The sequence below is a fragment of the Schistocerca piceifrons genome, chromosome 5 (assembly GCF_021461385.2).
Source record: "Schistocerca piceifrons isolate TAMUIC-IGC-003096 chromosome 5, iqSchPice1.1, whole genome shotgun sequence".
NCBI classification, from domain to species: domain Eukaryota; kingdom Metazoa; phylum Arthropoda; class Insecta; order Orthoptera; family Acrididae; genus Schistocerca; species Schistocerca piceifrons.
In genome coordinates this window covers 493,097,788-493,113,237 of record NC_060142.1, presented here as the reverse complement: position 1 = coordinate 493,113,237, position 15,450 = coordinate 493,097,788, and the positions used below count along the sequence as shown (strand labels likewise).

Sequence of the window (15,450 nt, the reverse complement as noted above, 5' to 3'; positions counted from 1 at the left end):
CATTCTGCATGTAGATGCAGTAATTCTTGATTTCCAAAAAGCATTTCACTTCTACGCTTACAAATCACTTGTGTAATCTGTCCTAGACTATTGCTCAAGTGTGTGGGATACACACACCATATGGAACATAAAATGCTTAGAATTGTCTGGTCAGTATTTTTGAGAAAACCTGTGAGGACAACATCTTGCAGTGGCAGAAAATTATCATTGCAAAATGTCACACGCATCACTGTTTTTTGCACACACACTTATCACAGTTGCACCAGCATGGTAGCAAGAGCACATGGCTGGTACAGTCTCAGGGACCACAGTACTTCATCTTCAGTTTCTCCACTGGCAAACACAATGTTCGAAGTAATTATGTTATCCATGCAGACTCAAGGAGGCTGAAATCTCTTGCACAATCTCCATTGTCAACCCGGAATTGGAAGAGCTTGTCCAGGCACACTTAGGGAGGAGTAAGTGACTTGCACAACCTCCACTGAAACCTAGAATTTGAAGAGCTACAGTCATTGCTGTAGAACTGTCATAACGAACAATATTCCATTGGTACGTCTTTCATAAGCTGTGGTACTGAACCTAGTGCTACAGTAAATTGTATGAAGCTATCCAGCATACTCTGTCCACTGAGTTTTGCGTTTGCATGTTAACAAAGGTAATCTTGAATGTGTGTCCAAAATAAAGGAAACAAATGTGCAAGGGAAGTAGATACTGCAATGAATTGTCATGCAAAACTTATAATTCCGTGCACATGTGCTTTATTCAGAATCCTTATCTGATGTACATATAGTAAATATAGTTATCTCATAACATGTAAGGCTCATCACTAAAGTTCTGGTGTCATTTAGCCAGTTGCTTAAACAAGTAAACAGTTGATCACCAGTCTGGTATTGCATATCAGTCTTGAATATAGAGGTGTCAAAATTAGTCACAAGTTTGTTTGATCCATGGGAGAGTGACATAGAGGTGTTGAAGAAACTGAAATGATTGACTTGTGAAGATAAACTTACACTACTCTGTGAAAGCATACTTATAAAAGATCAAAAAAATGGTTTTAAATATAGTCTCTAGAAATATACTATAGCCCCCTGCTTATCGCACCTGTACATATCATGAGAACCACATTACATTAATTCCAGTGCGCATGGAGGCATTTAAACAATCACCCTATCACTGGTGTTATTCATTCTATATGTTGAGCAAGTGTAGAGTAAACTAAGGAGAAATTTTGGAAGGGTATTAAAATTCAGGGGGAAGAGACAGAAGTTTAATTTTTGCCATTGGCTTTTTAATTCTGTCAGAGAAGGCAAAGGACATGAAAGATCAGTTGAACAGAGTGGAAAAGAGAGTATAAGGTAAATGTAAAAGTAAAAAAGAGTGAGTTAGTGGAATGTAGTCAAATTAACTCAGGCCATACTGAATGAAGTGGTTTAGGAAATGAGCTGGAAGTAGTACCGTAGATAAGTTTTCCAATTTGAGCAACAAAGTACCTGATAATGCCAGAAGTAAAGAGACTATTAAGTGTTGACTGGCAATAGTAAGAAAAATGTTTGTGGAAAAGAGAAATATTTTAATGGCAAATAACTTACAGATTTAAGTGTTGGTTCGGAGCATGGTGCTGAACGGAAGTGGAACTTACGCATTGACACTGCAAACAAGAAGAGAAATGAAGCTTTCAAACTGTGATGCTGCAGAAGAAAGCTGAAGAGTAAATGGGTAAGTTGGATAAATAATGAAGAGGTCCCGAATTGTTCAGAGGAGAGAAGAAATTTGACAGACTTGACTACTTTTAGTAAAATGAAAACCTTGTGCCGCACCACTGTAGTACATCATTTGAGGGTCGTAAAATAAAACAGCACAGGCTAAAGATGAAGTGGAGTGCTATGTGGTTACGTGTGTTTGGCAGCAGCTGAAAGATGCAATTGTTTCAAGTCAGCCCAGATGACTTCTTTAGCCATCTGCATTCACTTTATACAGGTGCAACATTTCCATAGCTGCCAGAAAAAAAATATTGGTCAATACTCCAATTTATTAAAAGGCTGTGCTATTATGTTTTGGTTTATCTAGAGGCACGATACAGTTCTGTGATTTGGGGGTTTCACAGCATACCAGGGCAGTGAACATGTATCTGCAATTTGAGGCAAGTTTTTTGTATATACATGCTCAGATTGAAATTGTTCCTTCAGTGTTTGTCCAACAATATAGCTGCTTACTTGCCTGTTTTGCAATGCAACTTGTGTAGCATAATTTGGTTATTATTTGTGGTGTCTTGTTGTGTCATTAACATTGATTTCATGAGCTGCCCAGTTGAAAAGATACTGTTACACTTTCTCCGCACAGCCTTCTACCTTTTGGCTCTGTGTCTTTAGTGCGCACAAACTTGTGCTTGATGAGAGTGAAGACCCACTGTCTTGAAGTTTACATGGTGGGTGAATAGTCAACATTGCCTCAGTATACCAATAAGTTGCTCACCATTGACTTTCAGTGAAAACGCATATTTTGCGATTGTTTGTTGGTCTTCTCAAATTATGTGTCCATACCACCATACACAGCTTTTCAACCGTGTTCTCGGTGATAAGTTTCACTCCTTACCACTTCTGAATTTTATTACTGGTTACATAATCATGATGTGTCAGACAAGGTATATTCTGAAGCATTTTGATTTCTGTTACAGCAAGTCGTTGCCGTGCTGCTTTTGTTGAAGTCCAACATTCTGCTCCGTAAAGGTCAGTTGGGTGGATTGAAGATCAGTATATTTTCAACTTGAGTCAGTATGAGATAATCTTAGGACAAAGTGCAACAATCATTGCCCACAATTTAACTCACATATTGCTAATGTGATTTGTGGTTTCAGGAATGAGTGAGCTGCTGGCTGTGATTTTTTGAGCTATGTTAGTTGAAGATCAAGCAGAGAGCCATCTTCAGCAGATATGTTTGCTGTTGATCTTGATGATGTCAGTATTATTTGCATTCGTCAACAGGTGTTCACCGTTCATTATACTGAGGTGTGCTCCATACTGTTCAAGGCAGTTCTTCCATACTTGTACTTACCACTGAAGTTTGTTACTGACTTCAGCAGTCGGAACAATATTGTTAGCACACAGCAGTGTCAAAGATGCTAGTTTCTGAATATCTCTGGTGACTGTGTTCAGTATTATAATGAAGAGACCATCTCAGAGGAAAAACTACATGAGAGCATATGGAATTAGGTAAAAAGCCTTTTTAGGTGGAGACTTCTAACATTGATTCTCAATAAGCAAGTGATCTGAATGGATAATATTGATGATTCCACAGATTTTCACAAAACCACACTGATGGGTGGTAACAGTGAGAACCATGTGTACTCCACTGTCTATTATGACCTCTAAGAAAATCATTGTCTAGTGGGTGTACAAGAATATAGTTTGAGCATTCAGCTGTTTTCTCCTTTTGTTTCCAAATTGGGCCATTAATGCTGTATGTCCATTTGGCTGCTGTCTTCTTCTCTTCAGTGATGTTATTGAGGAAATGTGACAGCCATTCAGCTGCCTTCCAGTGTATTGTTCTCCACAGTTGTTCTGGCAGCCCAGTTGCCTGCAAAAATTTCATCTGCCCTTGGGCTTTTAGAATTTCTGGTTTGATGTTTGGCATAATATTGGGGCTTTCGTAGATCTCCCTTGTATGGGCTTATTTGGCTGGTGCAACTGCCTTCTTTCCATCATGCCTGGCATTACATTTGATGTTTCGGTTTCTGGTTGTAAACGATTTCAACAACAGTGCAATTTTATGCAAACTTTGATAGCTGCATCTGGATGCATCCAAGATCTGACTCGAGGAGCACAAGTGCGATGCTCATTATGAACCAAATCTTTGATAATGCAAGATGAGTGAGTGCAATGCTCATCATTTTCTCTGAATTCTTAATATAATTGATCACTGAGTTTTGCCACTGCACTCAACAAAAACACGGTCGCACTGAGAACAACAAATTAAGTGTACAAGAGGTTATATTAATTAGTAGTGGGTTGTCTAGCCATCAAAAAATATAACAGTGAGGGACATTGAGATCTAAGACAACAGTTACTTATTTTTTCTAATGATTAATATAAATCACAGTGAAGTGAACAGAAAGGTTCTCTAAAACTCGAACTACTAAATGAATATAACACTCTGGGGAGATACCTGTTTGGAGAAAAAAATGACAAACTCTGCTCGTCTGGGCAGCTCATGAAATAAAAATTAATGGTGCAACAAGATGCCAGAAATTATAACCAAATTCAACAACACAAGTTGTGTGGCAAAGTAGCAAGTAAAGAGCTGTTCAGAATGTGGATCACACTTCTGCAATTTGTGACACATTTCTCCAAATTGGCTATTGTGTGCCAATCAGCATGATACAGTGGCCGGAGATCACTCCCTGTCATTGACAGCCTGTGTGTGTGTGTGTGTGTGTGTGTGTGTGTGTGTGTCATTTGATAATAAACATGTGCAAATGTTTCACATCACCCACTCTGTAGTGGTATGAAACACCACAGTACCTGTGCTTTGTATTGAAAGCATTATAGTATGGGGTATCATGTGAAATTTGTGACTAGAGGATTTCTTGGTCCAGAGAAACTAGCATGTTGTATGGAGTGGAATTTACAGCTGCAGAAGTAACTTCTTAAGTTCTCCCCCCTGCGGGCCCGGGGCTTAGAATAGACCCGAGGTATTCCTGCCTGTTGTAAGAGGTGACTAAAAGGAGTCTCACACCTTTTGACCTTTATGTGATGTGAGGGTTTGACCTCCATTTTTCAAAATTTTCCCGAAGATGGAGCCAATTGGGGAAGTGTGCCTTACATGGGGCATCGTGTACATCGTCAATTGAGATCCTTAGCCCACTTTTTTGTCGTGGCATTGCAGTCCCACTCATCTTCCTTGGGCGAGGACACCTTCCTGGGTGTGTTTTCCTGCACCCACTATGCAGTGTCGTTTTCTGCGCCGACCATGACCGTGGAATTCTTTGCACCTCATATCCAGCACAGTAGCCAGTCCGTTGTGGTGGGGCCGTCATGTACCTTGTTGATTGTAGCCCACTGACTATGCAGGGATCGTTCTGCTGATGCCTGTGCCGTTAACTCCCCATGTATGCCAAGGAATAGATACCAGTCATCCTGGGGCATCGGGACTCCCTGCAATGGCCATACTGCCAGGTGGCCTTTGCTGTGGCTGGGTTTCGCCCGTGGGGAGTGCCACTGGTCAGAATGGGTGCCATCAGGGTAGATGACGCATACCATGTCATCACCTGCTGGTGAGCAAATGCCAGCACTCTCTAAGCGTTCCAAGTCTCAGTACAATGCAAGGAAGTATGATCCTAAATTGTTCCCCTCCCTGGCCACACCATGGGAGTAATGCCAGGCTAAGTAAGGCAGCGAACCTTATTCACCCCAGTACCTCATATGTTTGGGAGCTGATCGGGTCTCCTTTGTCTCGAAGTCTCAGTTTTTTGTAGAGCATTTAGAAGACAAGTTTGGGGAGGTGGAGGGCTTGTCCAAAATGTGGTCAGGGTCAGTCTTGATAAAAACGGCATCCTCTGTCCAGTCATGGGCATTACTCGCTTGTGACAATTGGGGGATGTTTCCATTACCATCATCTCTCATAAGAGCTTAAATATGGTCCAGGGTATTATATTCCACAGGGACCTTCTTTTGCAGTCTGCCAACAAGCTGCGCGCCAACTTATTGTGACGAGGAGTTCATTTCGTCCGACGCGTCCATTGGGGTCCGAGGAATAATAAGGTTGCCACCAGTGCCCTCATCTTGGTCTTAGAGGGTGACACATTACCCGAGAAGGTCAAGGTGATGGTCTGCCACTGTGATGTCAAGCCATATATCCCTCCCCCAATGCGGTGCTTTGAGTGCTGGAAGTTCGGCCACATGTCTTCCTGCTGTACCTCCAGATTGTGGACGTCCATCCCATCCCAATATTCCATGTGCCCCACCTCCCATCCATGTCAGTTGTGGAGAGCATCATTCCCCTTTCTCACCAGACTGCAGGATTTTATAGCAAGAAAGGAAAATTATGGAATGAAGACCTAGACTGAGGCTAAGAGGAAATTTGGGCACCTACATCCAGTGGCTATGACCTCCTATGCTGCTGCTATGAGAACAGGTGTAACCCCTTCAGTTCTGTGAGTTCTGTCTGAGGATGAGGTGAAGATTCTGGGATCCACTGAGGACCTAGATCTCGCCCGACTCTCAGACACAATGGACATAGCCTATTCAGGAAATTAGTTGGTGGCAGCAGGTGACCCTGAGGCCTCATTGAGTGTTTCATGCCTTCCCAGTGTCACAATCACTTTATCCTCCAGTGGAATTGCGGAGGTTTTTTCCACCACCTGGCTGAACTATGGCAACTGTTAAACTTTACACCTGCTTTCTGCATTGCCCTCCAGGAAACCTGGTTCCCGGCAATGCCAACCCCTGTCCTTCGCGGCTACAGGGGATATTACAAGAACCATAGCGAATATAATAAAGTGTCAGGTGGAGTTTGCGTTTATATCGTGAACTCAGTATGTAGTGAACCTGTGGCCCTTCAGACTCCTCTTGAAGCTGTGGATGTCTGGATACGGATGATACAGGAAATAACTGTCTGCAATGTATATCTCCCTCCAGATGGTGCGGTACCCCTGAACATATTGGCTGCACTGACTGATCAACTCCCTAAACCTTTTTCTACTTTCGGGAGATTTTAACACTCGTAACCCCTTGTGGGGTAGCACCATGCTTACTGACCGTGGCAGAGATGTCGAAAATTTACTGTCTCAACTCGACCTCTTCCTTTTAAATACATTTCAGTGTGACTCATGTTACTTGGCCTTTGATTTATCAATTTGCAGCCTAGGACTTCTCCCATCTATCCACTGGAGAGCACGTGACGACCTGTGTGGTAGTGACCACTTCCCCATCTTCCTGTCACTCCCCTGGTGTCATGCCCTCGTTCACCTACCCAGATGGGTTTTAAACAAGGCAGGTTGGAAAGCCTTCACCCCTTCTGTCACTGTTGAATCTCCCTCACACGGTGCCATCGATGTTGTGATTGAGCAGGTCACTACAATGATCGCTTCTGATGTGGAAAACGGGATTCCTCGTACTCTAGGGTGCCTCCAGCGAAAGATAGTCCCTTGGTGGTCGCCGGAAGTCACTGAGGCACTGAAGGAGTGTCGGAGAGCTCTACGGCGGCATAAACGGCACCCTTCCCTAGGGCACCTAATAGCCTTTAAGCGCTCCATGCCGTCATTCACCTGCTTATAAAATGACGGAAACAGGAGTGTTGGGAGAGGTACATGTTGACCATTGGGTGCCATGCGTCACCCTCCCAAGTCTGGATGAAGATCAGGCATCTTTTTGGGTACCAGACATCGACAGGTGACCCTGGCGTCAACATCAATAGCATGCTCTCTACCGATGCGGACATGATTAGCAAGCACTTTGCTGAGCACTATGCTCGAGCCTCTGCGTCAGAGTTTCGTATCCTCAAACTTCAGATGGAAAGGAAAGTCCTTTCGTTCACTACACGCCACAGTGAACCCTATAAAACCCCATTTACAGTGTGGAAGCTCCTCAGTGCCCTTGCACATTGCCCCGACACAGCTCCTGGGATGGATCAGATCCACACACAGATGATTAAACATCTCTCTTCTGCCTACAATCGATATCTCCTCGTCATATTCATCCGATCTGGTGCGATGGCATCTTTCCACCACAATGGCAGGAGAGCACCATCATTCCGGTGCTAAAACCTGGTAAATATCCGCTTGATGTGGGTAGCTATCGGCTCATCAGCCTCACCAACATTCTCTGTAAGATGCTGGAATGTATGGTGTGTCGGCAGTTGAAATGGGTCCTGGAGTCACGTGTTCTACTGGCTCCATGTGAGGGCGGCTTCTGCCAGGGTCGCTCTACCACTGATAATCTTGTCCCCTCGATTCTGCCATCTGAACAGCCTTTTCCAGATGCCAACACCAAGTTGCCATCTTTCTTGACTTTCCTAAAGCATATGACACGACCTGGCACCATCATATCCATGCCACATTGTATGAGTGGGGTCTCTGGGGCCTGAGTTCTGTATTGAGTGTATCTCTATTTTTAGTGGCCATTAACGGCCTAGCAGCAGCTGTAGGACTGTTGGTCTCCCCTTCTCTGTATGCAGATGACATGTGCATTTCGTATTGCTCCTCCAGTACTGGTGTTGCTGAGCGGTGCCCACAGGGAACCATTCACAAGGTGCAGTCATGGGCTCTAGTCCAGGCTTTCAATTTCCAGCCACGAAGTTGTGTTTCATGCATTTCTGTCAGTGTCGCATCGTTCATCCAGAGCCAGACATTATCTTAATGACGATCCACTCACTGTAGTGGAGACATATCGATTCTTAGGACTAGTTTTTGATGCCCGATTGACTTGGCTACCTACCTTCATCAGCTTAAGCGGAAGTGCTGGCAGCACCTCAATGCCCTCCACTGCCTGAGCACCACTAACTGAGGTAAAGATCGCTCTACGCTGCTGCAGCTCTACAGAGCCCTTGTTCAATCTCGCCTTGACTATTGGAGTCTGGTTTACAGTTTGGCAGAACCCTCAGCGGTGCATTTACTCAACCAGTGCACCACTGTGGCATTCGCCAAGCGACGGGAGCTTTTGGAAAGAGTCCGGTGACCAGTGTCCTGGTGGAGGCCGGATTCCTTCCACTGAGGGTCCAATGTGCACAACTGCTTGCCAGTTATGTTGCACACGTTTGTAGTTCTCCTGAGCATCTGAATTACCGTCTCCTTTTCTCACCTGTGACAGTTCATCTCTGCATCAGTGGCCCAGGTCAGGGCTCATGATTGCGGTTCGCGTGCAACGCCTTCTGTCCAAACTGGAGTCCGTCCCTTTACCATCTCTACTTGAGGTCCATTCCCGTACACCTCCATGGTGTACACTTTGGCAGAAGCTTCGTCTGGACCTTTTGCATTGCCCTAAGGACTCCGTTAACTCCGCTGTCACTTCCTCTCAATTCTTGACATGTTCCCGTGTTCTGAAGTTGTTTACACCAACGGCTCAATGGCTGATGGTCGCATATGCTTTGCGTGTGTTCATGGAGGACATATTGAACAGCACTCCATGCCAGATGGCTGCAGTGTTTTCGCTGCAGAGTTGGTGGCCATATCTCGTGCTCTTGAGCACAACCGCTCATGCCCTGGCGAGTCATTTCTCCAGTGTACTGACTCCTTGAGCAGCCTACAAGCTATCGACCAGTGCTACCCTCTCCATCCTTTGGTAGCATCCATCCAGGAGTCCGGCTATGCCGTGGAATGGTCCCGTTGTTCAGTGGTGTGTATGTGGACCCCAAGACATGTCAGAATCCCATGCAACAAACTTGCCGACACGCTGACCAAACAGGCTACATTGAAACCGCTTTGGGAGACGGAGTGGCATAACAGTATGCACAACAAACTGCATGTCATTAAGGAGACTGCGAATGTGTGGAAGTCTTCCCTGTGATCTTCTCGCAGGAATTCAGTTGTCTTTTGTTGGCTCCGCATTGACGGTGCGTGGCTCACACATTGTTAGCTCCTCTGTTGCAGGGACCCAGCTCAGTGTCGCTGTGGTTCCCAAATGACAGTCATCCACCTCTTGCTGGGCTGCCCACTTTTAGCTGCTTTGCAGTGGACTTCTAACTTTCTCAGGACCCTACCATCAGTGTTGGGCGACAATGCCTTAACAGCAGCTTTAGTTTTGCGTTTTATTCGTTAGGGTGGGTTTTATCATTTGATCTGAGTTTTAGTGTATGTCATTTGTCCCTCTGTGGACTTTTAGGGTGGAGATTTTAATGTGGTGCAGAGTGGCTGGCTTCTCCTTTTTTATTCTCATAGTCAGCCAGCCATGGTAATCTGCTTTTTTGTTATTAATCTCTTCTCCTTGTTTCTTGCGTCTTTCTTGTCCTGTTTTGTCCATTGTAATGTTTGTTGTCCTTCTGGCGTTCTTCTGGTTCTTCCTTTCTCCTGTTACTGTGGCATACTTCTTCTTTGTTTTCTTCTTTTTCTTGGGTAATTGTTCTACTGCGAACAAGGGACCGACAACCTCACAGCTTGGTTCCTTTCTCCCCCTTTTATACCAACCAACCATCTTAACTTCTGGTGTGCTCCAGAGAAATGTGTTGGGACCCTTGCTGTTCTTGTTGAATATTAATAATCTCACAGACAGTATTAATAGTAACATCAGAAGTTTCCCAGATGATGCAGTTAATTATAATTAGGTATTGCCTGAAAAAAAGCTGCTCACACATTGCCACAAGTTGATAAGATTTCAGAATGCAGCAATGATTGGCAACATGCTGTAAATTTTTAGAAATGTAAAATTGTCTCTTCACAAAACGAGAAACAGTAGTGTCTTGCAATAACAGTATCAATGAGTCACAGTCAGTTAACTCATACAAATACCTTTGTGTGACAATGTGTAAGGATATGAAATGGAATATTCATATAGTCTCATTTTATAGGTAAAGCAGGTGTCAGATTCATTGGTAGATAGTAGGGGGAAAAAAATCCGTCTACAAAGGAGATAGCTTACAAAAACACTTATGTGAATCATTCTGGAGTACTGCAAGGCGTGACTGACACCAATTAGGACTAACAAAGAGTATAGCAAGTATGGCAGCTTGAATAGTCACAAATGTGTTTGATCAGTAGGAGAGCACCACAGAGATTTCGGGAAAACTGAACTGAACTGGCAGGAACTTGAAGATTGACACAGATTAACTGGTGAAAACATACTTTTAAAGTACCAAGAACCAAATTTGAGGAATCTGGAAAGGTATACAACCACCTCTGTATAACTTGTGTAGGAACCTTGAGACAGGATTAAACTACTTACAATGTGTACAGAGACATTTAAGCAATCATTCTTCCTGTCCTAATAATTGGCGCAATGGGAACCGCCTTATGCTATTCACTTCAGTGGTTTGCAGAGTATGGATGTAGGTTGTCAAGGCTTGATTGGTGTCAGGAGGGTGTAAACAATAATCTTGAATAGTTCATTTTGAAACGTATATAGTCCTGTAGCAAGATCTGAGAGATGGTGAGAGCTCTTTTGGATGTTGCAATTCGGCATGATTGGTGTGTGAAACAGTTTTATGTAAATACTGCATTTGTCACCAGTATTTTGGAGGAAATGTACATCCATCGGCCATTGGGCTTTCTAATGGTGCAGGACATGTATGTAACTTGCTGAAAAAAATATGGTTTGAAGCAAGCTTCAAACTGATGTTACAAATGTTTCGTTGAATTTCTCAGTGAATTTAATTAGTTGGAGAGCTGTGCTGATCTGTTTCTGTTTGTTTTACAGTGTAAACATAGTACTGCTTTTTCATATTGATGACTTCTTATGGGCTGTGCTGATTCACATAGTAAATTTATTTGACAGTTGGCTAATTGTTTTCAGGTTACTGTAGATGCTGCTGCTGTTGATTTTGATTATTACTACATGAGATTATAATGAAGAAGTTTGACAAATTTATTCAGATACATCATTTTGCATAGATGAAGTGAATTTTATAGAAATATAACATGAAGGACGCAAAATTGTTAGCTTGAACCAGGGTGGATAGTTGGTGAATCACCGCATTCCATTTATTGCTGAACTGTATTGAGAGTTTTCTTACATGTTGTTAATGTTGCTTAGAGACTCCAGTATTCAGTGATACTGATGCAGAATGTATTGCTGAAATGAATACTTAGATGTGTTATATTAACAATTGCAGATGAAGATAAGTCTGATGGTAGAGTAGATACAAATATCGAAATTTCAAGTGACACTAATTGTACTGAAGACAAGTACATGAGATAGTCAACACGTGGCGTTATTCTCAAGTCTAGGTGGTCAGCTTAGGTGGAAAATTAAGGCAGATTAATGTGTTGCTCTCTCTTCAATGGAAGTTGAGTATGTGACTACAGGCTTTACTTCCAGATCACTTAGCTTTTGAAAGAAGTTACAATAGTTTAAACGTTAGTGCCTAACTGAAATTACGTGAAGTGCCCAAGTTTATTAACTAATCAAGATTTTGTGAGAAATCTAAACACACAGACATACAGTATCATTATATTCATAGAAACTAAAGCAGTTTTTGATTGCCTGTTTCTTTTTTTAATGCGGTCAGTTTAGTTAAATACAGAAATCTGTGATCAAAGACAGTTTTAGTTTCTATGAGTTATTAAACATTGGTTTCCTGAAATCTTACAGTTGATTATGTCATCCCTCATCATCATTGTATTCATTGACTAGTTGAGGATAACGAGATTAGAATGTGTTAAACACCAACCAGGATACAGACATCTGATGTTCTTACAAAAGGGTTAAAATTTTTGAAGTCGCGTTTGATGATGAAACTTGTTGGCATTGTGTCAGCTTCATGAGAGAAAACATTGCAGGAGAGTGTGAAAGTATTTGTTTGTTCATTAATAGTTTTTGAACATGTGGCAATGTTACTGTATCTTAATAACCTTTGAACATTTGAACTAGTGATACCGAAAGTCTTCGGTGCAGTTATAGCTATGTTGTTGGTGTCAAATGATCATTGTGCCAAATCACAGTGTGGATCACTGTCATGCTTTTAATGAGTAAAATTCCAGTTTAACTTCACATTCTATAAAACAGCAGCTAGAATGATCAAGTCATGCAAACACCTGTGAGTAGCAACCTGCAGAACTGTGAAGTGGAATAATCACATAATCTCAGTTTTAGGTAAACCAAATGAAAATCCTTTTTGTACCTTAATATGCTTTGCATGTCCGTGTCCACATGCCTTTGCTTGGGTGCAGGTCTTCTTTTATCCTAGCAAAGATGCTTTGTGATGAATTATATAATTGCATGTACTTATTTTGCGTCACTAAATGCAGCTTAATGGAAAGTCAGTATTTTTATCCACCTAGAGCAGCTGACCTTTCTTTTCTTTTCCACTCTTCATTTTCATGCAAGAAGGGAGAAAATACTTTTATGATTTTCTGTACTTGAAGTGTACTATGGAACTGGAAACATTCCATAATGTCCAGGAAGCTGTAAATCGTGTTATCCATTTATTGGAAATCAACTTGTTATGAAAAGTGTTAAATTATTTATGCGTTGTTGTTTTCCATTTTTGTGTTACAGTTACTGAATTTTGTGGAAACAACTTTACTGTTCTCTGACAGTGGAGTAGATATGAACATAATTAAATGGAATCGTGTAGTTTTACTACATGGCCCTCCTGGGACAGGAAAAACTTCATTGTGTAAAGCTCTTGCACAAAAGTTGGCCATTCGACTGGGGCATCGATATACACATGGAGAATTTATTGAAATCAACAGCCACAGCTTATTTTCTAAGTGGTTTTCAGAGGTATTGATTTTATGTATATTCATGGACATTTGTTGGTTTTTATTAGCTTACTAAGAAAAAGAAGAAACTGTTCAATATTGTACATTTAGCGATCCTTTACAGAGTGGTAAACTGGTGACCAAGATGTTCTCCAAGATTCAAGAATATATTGAAAATCCTAATGCCCTTGTTTGTGTGTTGATTGATGAGGTGGAAAGCTTAACACATGCTAGGAAATCTGCTCTTGCAGGTACTGAGCCTTCTGACTCTATTCGAGTAGTCAATGCCGTTCTGACACAGATTGATCAGATACAAAGGTAAATTGACTCATTGATATCAGGTGTATGTTTATGGGTCTTCCTTAACATTCCTTTTCATGTACTCTTTTTTTAATCACAACAGGTATCGCAATGTATTAGTTTTAGCAACATCCAATGTGACTGGGGCAATAGACACAGCATTTGTGGACCGTGCTGACATAAAACAGTACATTGGGCCGCCTTCACCATTTGCAATATATAAAATATTTTTATCTTGTATTGAAGAACTTCAAAGGGTAATTTATTTGAAGTATATCTGTCTGCTTTTTACATAAATTCATGTTCTTTTTTTTAATTGCCTTCTTGTTTTAGACTGGCATCATTACATCCAATGACAGCCTTATGAACCTGAAGTTGCTTCAGTTGTCCTCATCAGAATCTACAGAAGGCACAAAAAATAATCTCACTAAAAACAGTTTGTTCCTGCTTAACATAGCCAGGTTTGAAAATTAAAGCGTAACTGAATTTTGTTAATAGTACATCCTATGAAAAACACCTCTGTAAAATTCTATTACAAACAAATTATTTCATATTAGAAACTGGCATGTCTCTTTGTAATTCAACTATCTTATGTGCACTCCAGTAAATTGTGAATAATTGACATTTTGGCTTATTCATTTCTCCAGGAAAAGTGAAGGTCTAAGTGGAAGGTCACTCAGAAAAATTCCATTTTTAGCACATTCGTACTATATTCAGAAACAAACAACGTCATTGGAAGAATTCCTTGAAGCAATGGAAAAAACTGTATTGAAACAGTTACAGGACCAAAAATTTTCCTTTGGAGGAGTACCACATAAAAATAGTGGTTGCAACTGTGTTGGATGATGAAACCACACTGTTTCCCTTTTTTGGGTGAGCACTAACAAGACCTTTTTTACTTTTCTTTGTTGCGTTATTGCAATAAAGCACATTTGTCAAATGTGCTAACAACTGATGCTAATATTTTGATTGTGAGGTAGACTGTAAATATATTAAAAGCAGGAGAAAATAAATTTAAAAAAATTGTTTCAAGAATTTGTACAAATTGTGTTTTGCTTGTTCATAATTTATCCACGGATAACTAATAAATTATCTTGGTTTCCTTGCAGGTACTTGTGCACCATTTCTTTGTAGATAACATGTGAAATATAAGCTTGCAGTAAAATGAGATTTTTACTGTCTGCAGCATACGCATATGAGCTACAAATGGTGAAGTGTGTGTTAAATTGTGACAAAGTGTAATATTTTTACATGTAAGATCTAAATATTGTACATCTAGTGAAGTCTGTTGTATAAGTAAATTAAAGAGACAAACGTTTTTTCTAAAAAAAGGGAAGAAATTTTACTGGAGACCATTAGATAAGACTTAGAATTTTGATGTCTTCCATTTGAAATTGGTAAATTGCTTGAATGAGAGCTACTGAGAAATACTGAGTTGTGAAATGTGAATATGTAATGTCTTTGACATTTCTAGAGAACTGTGCTAACTGTTTAATTGAGGCTACTATAATTTTTGACTTTGCTTCTTCACGCAGTGGGATCTAAATATTTCTCAGTTACATGTTACACGCAAATGTCATTTAACTATGGGGATGAGCTTCTTCTTCACAAAATTTTTGTCAAACTTCACACTAATGCATATCTCCCTTCCCTTCTCTGGTCTCTGACTGTGTATCTATCTAGCTAGCTAGCTGCCTATCTCCAACTGTGCTTATTTAAGTTATATGCACTTCGTCCAACTTGTCTACCTGTGCAGGAGACACAGTGAGCTCTCCCCTGGTTATGTACAATAAAACTTGCTAGAA

At 41.2% G+C, this 15,450-nt stretch overlaps 1 protein-coding gene across 2 annotated transcripts in view; it reads left to right on the top strand.

Moving 5' to 3' along the window:
- Nucleotides 1-15,128, top strand: part of LOC124798419 (pachytene checkpoint protein 2 homolog) — a 30,055-nt gene extending 14,927 nt beyond the window's left edge. Inside the window, exons 4-9 of one of the 2 annotated variants that reach the window (XM_047261819.1) lie at nucleotides 13,140-13,367; nucleotides 13,470-13,663; nucleotides 13,749-13,902; nucleotides 13,979-14,106; nucleotides 14,293-14,518; nucleotides 14,755-15,128. In XM_047261819.1, the coding sequence (XP_047117775.1) occupies nucleotides 13,140-13,367; nucleotides 13,470-13,663; nucleotides 13,749-13,902; nucleotides 13,979-14,106; nucleotides 14,293-14,491 (903 nt within the window). In that variant the 3' untranslated portion in view covers nucleotides 14,492-14,518; nucleotides 14,755-15,128. The remainder of the gene's footprint in view (nucleotides 1-13,139; nucleotides 13,368-13,469; nucleotides 13,664-13,748; nucleotides 13,903-13,978; nucleotides 14,107-14,292; nucleotides 14,519-14,754) is intronic. The other variant, XM_047261818.1, reaches the window with a different exon arrangement.
- The last annotated feature ends 322 nt before the right edge of the window (nucleotides 15,129-15,450 follow it).